Source organism: Epinephelus lanceolatus, chromosome 12, assembly GCF_041903045.1.
Source record: "Epinephelus lanceolatus isolate andai-2023 chromosome 12, ASM4190304v1, whole genome shotgun sequence".
NCBI classification, from domain to species: Eukaryota; Metazoa; Chordata; class Actinopteri; order Perciformes; family Serranidae; genus Epinephelus; species Epinephelus lanceolatus.
Genome location: NC_135745.1, coordinates 16,335,458 through 16,346,209, shown reverse-complemented (window position 1 = coordinate 16,346,209; position 10,752 = coordinate 16,335,458). Strand labels below are relative to the sequence as shown.

The window sequence follows — 10,752 nt, the reverse complement described above, 5'->3', positions numbered from 1 at the left end:
CCTGGGGAGTTGGGCGTGGCCAGTTTACGGTCTACCTGTGGCTGTGGGAGTGAAAGAAACGCGTTTCCCAGCTGGCGTGACTCTGACTCATGAGTTTCATAGCCGTCAACAACATGTAAGGGAAAAACCAAAACGGGATGGGAGCTGCTCCAAGAATACAAAACGGTGTGGTAATTATTTTGGCAGGAGCATCAACACTAAAAATATTGCCAAACTCATTGTTATAATTTCACAATGTTTTATTTTATTTTTCACAATTAATTAAGTTAATTTAACTGTTCAATTATATTTTCTGGAATTATTATCGCTCTAAATATCTTAATAAATATACAGTGAGTGCACTGAGAGTTTTCAGACCTCATGGCTTGGATTTTGCTCTGATATGCATGGTTAGCCATGGACTTTATGTAGACAGACAATAATAATAATAATAATCATAATCATAATAACTAAGGTGAGACAAAATGTAGGTACAATAAGACCAGAGATAAGACCCCCCAAAAAATATCAGAAGACAGATGGTAGCTAATGAAAAATGTAGATGAAAACAGTAAAAACATCTCAATAAATGTAAAGACAATAAAAAGAATAAAAGCAATAATAAAAAAAAGATAATAATAGTTATTATAATTATGAGAATCAAGAAGCAATAAAGAGATGAATAAAAAGACGACATAAAATCAAGTCTATAAAAATGGGTTTTAAGAAGTGATTTAAATCATGTCCAATCAATTGAAGTGACCAGTATAGAGACATCTTACATTTGAGGAGGAGAAATCGGAGGCAGCTCAGCTAAAATGTAAGTGTCATAGAGTCTGAATACTTACATCAATGTAGTATTTCATTTTTTTCTTTTTATTAAATGTGCAAACATCTCAAATACATTTTTTCTTTGTCACTGGCTATTAAGTTTAGACTGAGGGAAAAAATCAATTTAAACAATGTTACAGAAAGTTTGCAGCATAACAGTCTTAAAGTATTATTATTATTATTATTATTGTTATTATCATTCTTATAAGGTTACTTTTTATTCATCAATCACTTATTAATAGGACTCTCTGGTGTGCAAAAAGTCATTGGTAAATTCTAACAGTTCAGTTTAAAGAGCAACTTAACATCTGCTGAAAATCTTGTCCGGGCCTCCTATGGCTTATCGTCTCGGCCTGCCGCAGTGTTGTATTCCTAGGTGTGGTTTGTACATTGTTAGGAGTGGTTAAAAGTGTAACCGGGGGTGCTCCAAACCCTGAACAGCACAGCGCAGGGTTATACTGATCAGATATGATTACGCTACATCTATTCACAAAAGAGCACATGGAGCCTCTGCCTACCTGAATTTATCGCTCTGTGTGGAAGCCGCCTGAATTTAATCCCAGTCACATAACTGTGCTTACACAAGGTCAAAGTAGTATATCATGTCTTAATTATGTCACAAGTGTGAAAGGTGACAGAAATGCAGAGACATATGCAGCAAGCAAACCTCATGGAAATTAAAAGCAAACAGTGAACACGTAAGGATCTCAGTAAGTGCACAGCAGTGGGAAGAAGGAAATTAAGTGCTTGCTTGCTTGCATATAAACTTTACAAAGCAACAGACTGACAGAATATGTTTCTCTGGCCTTTATTTATCAATTTCACATTAATTACACATAGATCTACAATATATTGCACATAAAAAGGTAGTATCGAATGAACAACTCCACCCAGAAAAATAAATATTAAGTTCATTAAACAGACCACAGAGCTGACATCATTAGAGCCTCCAGTACAAACCGCATATCAGACCCTGACTTTGGAATAAAAGTCTTTAAATATTAATGCCACATTAAAAGGAAATGGCAGAAGATTCTTTCAGGACAGACATACACAATCATGGCTGGTTTTTACAGACCTCTGTCATTCCAGTTGTTTAGTAAAGGATTATTTTACACCTGGAAGCCATTAAAACACCTACTATAACTGAGTGAAAACCAGTTACTAAACTTGATTCATTTACACATCACCACAGTCTTAATTAGCCAAGACATTCCTTAACGGTGTCGTATGAGTTGTCTGGACATGGTTCTCAACTGAGCCGGCCGCTAGCAGCTAATGGTGCTAGCTCTGTAAACTGCACTTAACAACAGCAACAGTGCTGACAGAGCTAATGGTGTTTACCAGGGGGGAACCAGAGGGTGAACGCTTCACCTCTGCAACAACACCATCCAAATATCAGCAAAAACTGTTGTACTGTATAAGCACAGAGCAAAGTAGTGGCAATGAGTTAGCCAGTGGAACACACACATGCACAAACATGCATGCGTGGTCGGACCAGCTTACCACAACAAACCATAGAGAAGCTCGAATTCCAACACACCCTGAGGCAGCGTGACTTCATTCTCTGCTCAGGATGCCATTGCTCCACTATATCTTTACATAGCAAATATTTGTCTGCAGCTATAGTAATCCTCTGCATGTAGCATACAGAACCTTTACATTTTAATGAAGCAGCAAGTTTAGTCAATCAGTAGTTTTTACTATATAGTAGCTAGAAAACAAAGCTCATCACTACTTCAAAATGAGACCAATATCAAGACTTTAAAACATCCCACATCAGATCCAAAACCTCAAGCAGAGGATGAGAGAGAAATGATTTAGTTGCAGCCCTGACACCAGAAAAACAACATGAGTAAACAGACTAATGCTACATTGCATCATATGCATTTCTAAGGCATTATAAATAATAAAGGCACTTGTCCCTAAGAGTGTACACAATCTCCTGGTCAGTAAAAGTGTTTCTATATTAACTGATGCACTTTGAAACTCTAAGCAACACTTTAAAGTCTAAATTATAAAGCTGACAAAATACTTTGTACTTGTTTCTTTGATTATCTACAATCCAAATACATGATTTAGTTAAACCTTTGAGCCCATTTTCTTAAGGACCACATGGCAGTTTCACATGTTGGCACAGCAGCCAGAAAAGCAGATATGATACTTTATCTAGCACGAAGCCTCAGCTCCATGCAAGCGGTCAGGTCCCTAACATAAAAGTCCATAAGTTTCAGAAACTAGTGTATTTCATCGAGTGGACTTTCCTCTGTTGGCGTTTAAAATAGGCCTGAGAGTAGTTTTGCATTTTAAGAAACTGGCACCAACCACCTCATAGATGCTAACAATGCAGCAGTATGCTGGAGATTTAAGCATGTACTTTCAAAATCAATTGAACATTTTGTAGGAGAACAGGAAACTGACCGTGCTCTAAAAGCGTTATGTCAAAGCACTGTTCTTATTTTTTGTCAGACATACTCTCGGTTCTCATAGTCCTGTTTAATGGCCTTTTTAATGCGGTCGATTTCATCTTCACTTGAACTGTCATATTTGTACTCTTTCTCTTTCTCTTTCTTTTCACTGTCTGGAGCAGGTGTATCATTGTCTGCGTCATTTTCTGGAGAAGTGGCCTGCAGCTCTTCTCGTATCCCGTTGAGCTCCACCAGACCGTCGTGAAGCTGCGTAGCCACCTCCCTGATTTTGGCCGCAAACTCTGACTTGGCCCCTTTCTTGAGTTCTTTGGAGTCTTTGGCCACAAAGTAGATGTCCATACCTACAAAGAGTCCGGTGAGCACACCAGTAGCCATACTGGCAATCTGGACCGCTCTGGCTGCTGTGCTGCCTGCCACGTTGGCGATCTGCACCACACGCATGATCTCATTAGCGTTGATGAGGATCGCTTTTCCTGCCATGGCGCCGTCTTCATAGAAACTACTACTGAGCACAGGGAAGTCGCGGTTGTAGGCGTGATTTTTCATCTTGATCAGGTCGAACCGCTTCAGGTTCTCGATACCTTGCTTGATGAATTTCAGGCACTTGTTGAGGTCGAGGATCTTTTCCTGATAATCCTGCACAATCTTCTCCACCTTCTTGCGGTCCATGGAGTTGTTGACCTGGTTGGAGATACCGGCACCTGCTGATGTCAGACCGCCTGCAGTGGCGACACCCAGTCCAACTGCCGTCACAATCAAGGAGGTTCCCATGGTGACTGGGGCCAGAGCAAGGCCAGCAATGGTGGCCACGCCCCCAATGGCGCTGGTGGAGCCACCAGTGATTTGAGCAATCTTTGTGTTCTTGCTGAACTTGTCCAAACCATCTGCGATGCCGTTGAGGTCGATGACGTGCTGCCAGAGGCTCTCTGCACGCTCTGAGAACAGTTTGTTGAAGACTCGGATGCCCTTCTGCACCTTCTCTGCCGTCACAGCAAATGCCCTGAGAAGAGCAAGTTAAGAGTGATTACAAAGAGCTGGGTCACTGACTTACCACAAGTGTTTGTAGCCATGCAGATGGCGGTGGGTTTGCTCAAGTTTTGTGATATTAATCTTCCTCTCCAATGGACCGAATCACTGTGACATTACACTAACAACAACAATCATGTCTGAGGCGACAACTGGTAACTGATCTCAGTTGTGCGGATATGTAAAACTCGGCTAACTTGTTACGTTCTGTTATTTTCAGCTGTCACTGTAACGTTTAGAGATATAAAGTTAAAATTATGACCTTATTTGATATACTGTTTTTCTTTGATAAACCCAATGTATGGGCACAGAAGCTAAACAAGCTAAAAAATGTATTTTAGCTACCTAAAATGACCCACCTAAAAATCTAATTTAAGTGTAAACTATATTTGGAATATTTTCTCTGCCTTACCTTACACCTTATGCCAATCAAGGCAGTGGGATATGTAGCGACACTTAAACTAATTTTTTAGACGGGCCTTTTTTAGGTGACTAAAAGCTAACTAACTGAGGCAGCATTTGCTCAGCATCGTTTAATTTTATGTATGTGAGATGGGAGTTATTGTGAACATTGTGATTTGGTCTATATACTGAAGGTGGATACATTTATTTTTTTTCTGCTGAGCGGTGACAATGGGCCTCATTCACAAACAGTGCGTACGCACAAATCTGTGCTTAAACTGTGTGTACAATCGTTTGACGCACAAATCCGGGATTCATCAATATTTTCTTACCCGAATTTGTTCTTACTCTTCGAACAAATTTAGAACTGCCTCAGACCATGCGTAGGCACAAATGAGGAAGGCCGAACTGACTTAGAAAATGCAAACATATCTTTTAAGTACATGCAGAGTCTATAAAACCACATTCATGAAAAAGAGATTTAATTACATTTTTTAAAATAATTAATTTACTAATATATTGGCCAAATGGATTAAATTACCATGAAAATGACACACGTTCACCCTCATCATTGTGACAATTAAAATATTAACAATAACATGAACAGAAAAACTATCACTCCATCAGCGTGCAGATGATCTATAATGCCGACTGCCATATTCTTAAGGCACCCACGACTCATTTATTTTGCAAAACAGTACAGTGGGAATGCATTTGGAGGCAGGGGCTGTGAGAAGTGGATGGCTTGTTGGTGAGCATCTTTTGTTCTAGTCTTTTATTTCAATTGTTTTAAGTTAGTATTTTCAGTAAGTCTCTATTCCGTTAATGTTAAAATGTTATATTGTTTGGGTGACCGGGCATATGGCCTTAAAACATGGCTGATGACACCATACGCAAACCCTGAAACCCCTCAAGAGGTGCACTATAATAACATACATGCCCACACACGCGCCGTAGAGCGCACTTTTGGCGTGCTTAAGGGCCGTTGGATGTTTTTGGATCAGATACGGCCGGTGGCAAACTACTTTATACCCCTGAGAAGGTGTGCAAGATCATCCTGGCATGCTGTGTCCTCCACAATCTTACAATGACCCATGGCATTCCTGTAAGACCCGGCGCCATCGCTTCTAACAAACTGTGAAATTTACTACTTCTCTCCTCGTGTAACCGCTTCCTTCATTCATGAATCAACTCTAGGCAAGCGGTTTCCTTATATGGAGAAATGGGGGCGTGGTAGTATGCTGATTGCACGATTGCACAGACACGCGCCTGTCAATTTAGAATGGTTCTGATTTACTAACATACGCACGGTGGTGAGAACAAAATTGGTAGTACTTATTTTTTGCGGAGAGTAAGAACATTTCTGCGCAGATATTAGTGAATGAGGCCCAGTGTTTCTGTGTGAGTTTTTGAAATTCGATTTGTCAGTGTTTTGAGCCGCGCAAATGAATTTCTATTCTCCATCAAACTGGGGTCATGTAGGACATAGATGTGCATATCTCAAATCTTTGGCACATGACACTGAAGCTTTCTGCATGGCTAAATACCACCAGAAATAAGAGAAACATAAGGTGAACAGACCCTTTTTAAGAGACCAAAGACAAAATGCAGTGAAATATTATATTAACACTTATTTGAGTATGCCCTTACTTGGCCTCTTCTTTTTCTGTCATGTCATCATCTTGAGGCGTGTCCTCCCAAGCTGAGGAAATGCAAGTAAAAAAAATTATATTAAGCTCTTTCTTGAAGTCACAAACATTACAAAGCCAAAAGTATTTGGATACCAAAACATCCACAACATATTATTCTCTCAATTCTCTCAAAGGTGCTAGATGAAGGTCAGGGCTATGTGCAGACCAGTCAAGTTCTTTCGCACTAAATCCATTAAACCATTTATTAATTGACCCAGTTTTGTGCACAAGGGCACTGTCATGTTGTAACAGAAATGATGGTCCCCAAATTGGAGCCACAAAGTCGGAAGAACACCGTCTAAAATATAATTGTATGCTGCAGCATTAAGATTTTCTTTAATTGGAATTTAGGGGCCCAAACAATGTAAAACTGCACACTAAACTATGTAATCACGGGTGTCCACATACTTTTGGTCATGCAGAGTTAATGATACGAGAAGAAACTAAAAATTCAAATAAAATAAGGAAAAAACATTTAATTTGTTACTCACACTCCACTGTGTTCCACCACTCCATAAGGTCCACATCCTGAAAGACACCATAGGATAAGTGTGGGTCTACATGTTTATCGTTGCAATCCAAACAGTTAATAATGAGGCATCAGATTATGAAACCAACCTGTCCTTCTTCAGGCTGTGCTGGGTCAATACGGAAGTCTTCCAGCTGGTCAAACAAGGTTCTATTTCCACCTTCATTCTGGGACAACACACATAATATTTCTTAAAATTTATATAGCAGTGTGCATCTCAAACATTAGACCTGGCTTTGTTTAAATAAGTATTAGAAACATATTGCAGTGTAACCATTAGTTCCCCATTGTCTCTGTGTGTATATCTTGATCCAATATCTTAGTTTAAAAGCTTATCTATTAATTTTTATCCTTATTTAATTTGATAAACTTTTTAAAGTTTTATTTTTTTAATTAAATTTTGTTTTATGTTCATTTTGTCATGGTAAACCAACAAAATGAGAATTACCAATAAGACAAAAAAAGACAAAGTCTGGGTTTACAGTGAGGTGAAGTGTACGTCAATGGGGCAAAAAGACTGAGTAAGAAAACCAACAGCAAGAATTTAAAGTAACTTATAACATCACATAACCTCAGTTTCACTTAATTCACTGTATCTGCTCTGACAAAGAGGAGGAAGTGATGGTAAAAGGGATTCTGACTGTGCAGTTTTTGCAGAAGTAAAATAGACTGAAATCTTCCATGGACACGTCGAAAAAGGAAGCAGAGCAGAGAAACAAGTTCGGGCACATTGTAACCTCATCTCATCTTCCATACTAGCAACATGCACAAACACTATGTAATGGTGTGGGGGGGTGGGTTTCATGTTGACAGTGGAGGGGAAAAAAAACATGTCGACTATAATAGTCTCTGCTGGGAGCTGTGCGGACACCCTGGAGATAGACATAAGAAAGGGGTTGTTTTGAGGGATGGGTCATGTGACTGAAAGACACTTTTGTAATCATGAACCACAATAAGTAAGACTGCAACTTGTCAGTCTGATGGACAAATATACTGACATAGACAGGGTGGGTATAGGTTACAAGTCGCTTTCAATTTAAAGCTTAAAAGGAAAGAAAGAGAAGACAGATCAAATACTGTTAGTCTGATACAGTTTGGTTCTCTACCTCTGCGGCTCCGTCCTGTGCTCTCTTCTGTATGACTTTGCCCTGAAACCAATGAACACAAACACACACCCAGACAAACACATGGTTAAATCGTTTATAATATCAAATAAAAATTTTTGCTTTTGGGCTCATTTTGGTTTCCATGCAGACAAAACAGATACAAAACAGTTTCTCAGAGGCAGAGCTGTTCTGGAGGTAGATGTTATGTTATTTCAACAAATTCAAAATTAGTTACAAAGGAAAAAAAAGGAACTGGTTATTTTGGTCTTCAAATCAACAGCTAGGTACCCACCTCTGTGGTTTGCTCATAACACACTAGGAATTTAATCTATGCTAACTTAATAAATGTGCTAAAATAACAGGGCAAGGCTGTTTATTTTCAGTGAGCAAGCAGCAAGGGAGATACAGACAGGTGACAGACTATTAAAACTATAAATAAATGAGTGAAGAAACACAGTAGATGCAGATGTTTCTGTGATTCTGGAAATGATTTGATGAGCATGAAAATTAACCTTTACAGTCACAACATCTCGACCCAACTGAACACCTGTGGGATATTTTCCAGCAGTGTGTCTGGCAGTCCTTTCCATCATCATCATCATCATCATCATCATCATCAAAACAACAAATTAGGAAACATCTTGTAAAATAATGGTGTTCATCTTTCCACTCAAGTCCGGACACAATTATTTCATAATGTAGAAAAAGGAGCACTGAAGCTGTTCTGGAACAAAACCTTAAAAGCTACTTTATGTTTCCGTCACTCATCTTTAAGTTAAATAGCATTTTCTTTCCTATGTCACCCTTTTTAACGCCTTTTCAGTGTGATAAACAACACCCTTCTAGGTTTAGACATTTAGATATTTCTCCCTTCAGAGCTGTTCTGCCTCTGAGAAATTTAATTCCAAGTACAATCTGTGCCAGTCCTATCCCTGTGATACATGGTATGATGGTGGTGCTACTAGTGACCTAGAGTTACTACATAACGCAACAGTCTGTAGCCCAAAGTTCAGACATGAAATATGTGAAATAACTGGGTTCTTGCTTTGGCTTTGTGTCATTCAAACATAGGTGACTTCAATATTCCTTAAGGCTTCATTTTGTAAAATGTAATTAACTGTTATATTTAATTAGGGAAGGATAGCCTCCACTAAATACCTTAAATAGGTGGATGGGGTTTATTGCTCATCATGAAAGTGACATGTATGACGCAGGCCTGGCCCTGGATCAGTCTACTTAAAGTTTCTCCGGTTCAGTGACATGCAGAAATTCACTGTCTCCATAGAGATACAGATCCACTGTTTTGAAAACAACATCTGATAATCCTTTTTAGGGATGTAAGGATGTGTAAGATGTGACTCCAGTGTTGTCTGCAGCAATGTGAACTTCTCAATGAGCCCAAAGTTCAATTATACCAGCATTAGTCATGAGGTTATTGTAATAAGGTGGTGTGTTACCAGACATTTTGGCAGTGTTGTCAATGCGGAAAGAAACAAGTTTGTACTTGTCACATGTTTGAGTGTTACCTTGACCCGAGGCATGAAAGGATTGTGTCTCTTTGGCTTCTTGACTTTGGTCTAAAAAGAAAAAGCAGGAATGTGGTGTTACTCTGATACAGGTCAAATTCTACAATGTTCCAATTAAGTAAAGAAATTAGTTAAAATACCGCTGTTTTGTCTTTGCCCTCCCCATCCTTCTTTTCCTCTTCATCTTCATCTTCGTCTTTCAGCCCTTCATCATCAGACGGAGTCTGAAGCTGCGTAACACAAGGTTGCATGTAAACCTCCCTCCTGCTTTAAAATATCTTTTAAATTTGTAACATTGTGCAGCCTTTGTCAAATCATTTGAGGAGTGAATGAATTAAGTATGGTCTATACAACAGATTGAAGTGGGTGCATGGAAGATAAAGTATATCGTTGTGACGGTATTGGCGGTACATGAATTGCAAAATGAAGCAAATACCTTGGGTCCACTGCGTGGCATGAACGGATTGTGGTGTTTGTGTTTTTTCACTTTGGTCTGTAAAAAAAATGGCAGTGTGACAGTGTCAGGTGACGTGAGCAGCATAACTGGAAGAACTACATTTCATTACAGCCGTTGGTGACCTATATTTAAATGGATAAACTGCATCTATACTTTAATGTCTGCAACAGTTCAAAGAGCCATCACTATACAAATATGTCATGTGTCTGTTTCTTCCCTCAAATACACAAGGAACGATACGTTTTGTTTAATGTATATCAAAAAATAGTTGCAGTCTAATCTCACTGTCATCTGCTCCTGGCAGTACAAAATTATTTTACAATCTAGTGGAAACCTAAAAGTTTCTTTAGATACCAAATATATTAGTCCTGTGGAGAAATGTGTATCAAATAATACAGAAAAATCCTCAATAATGAAGCCATGAAAACAGTCTTGGGTTTCAAACATCATACAGCTTCAAAGAAGAGATCAAACAAAGTGATAAAGAATATATAACACCGTCAGAGACCAATTTAACAACCTGAAAGTTACTTAAGTTACGACTGTATGTTAAGAGGTAACATAGCCTTGTAAAAAACACACAAGCTTCTGTAAACCTCACGCTGACAATAGCCTGGAGGAGCCACATGTAATTTGCATAGCTTGAAAGAACTGATAAGAAGGAAGCAGGAACTAGAACATTTAGATCCTGGCAGGATACCAGCAACAAATACCCTTTGTTTGTTTTCACCTGCATGTAGCAGCAAACACGGGCTCATACCACACACACTAAGATA

At 38.9% G+C, this 10,752-nt stretch overlaps 1 protein-coding gene across 4 annotated transcripts in view; it reads right to left on the bottom strand.

Moving 5' to 3' along the window:
• Positions 1 to 1,602: 1,602 nt before the first annotated feature.
• apol1 (apolipoprotein L, 1) overlaps positions 1,603 to 10,752 on the bottom strand; it is a 30,637-nt gene continuing 21,487 nt past the window's right edge. For all 4 annotated transcript variants that reach the window (XM_033650717.2, XM_078173026.1, XM_078173027.1 and 1 more), the window contains 8 exons: positions 9,956 to 10,012; positions 9,660 to 9,749; positions 9,520 to 9,570; positions 7,994 to 8,035; positions 6,977 to 7,054; positions 6,850 to 6,886; positions 6,318 to 6,369; positions 1,603 to 4,239 (listed from right to left, as the gene is read on the bottom strand). In XM_033650717.2, the coding sequence (XP_033506608.2) occupies positions 3,276 to 4,239; positions 6,318 to 6,369; positions 6,850 to 6,886; positions 6,977 to 7,054; positions 7,994 to 8,035; positions 9,520 to 9,570; positions 9,660 to 9,749; positions 9,956 to 10,012 (1,371 nt within the window). In that variant the 3' untranslated portion in view covers positions 1,603 to 3,275. The remainder of the gene's footprint in view (positions 4,240 to 6,317; positions 6,370 to 6,849; positions 6,887 to 6,976; positions 7,055 to 7,993; positions 8,036 to 9,519; positions 9,571 to 9,659; positions 9,750 to 9,955; positions 10,013 to 10,752) is intronic.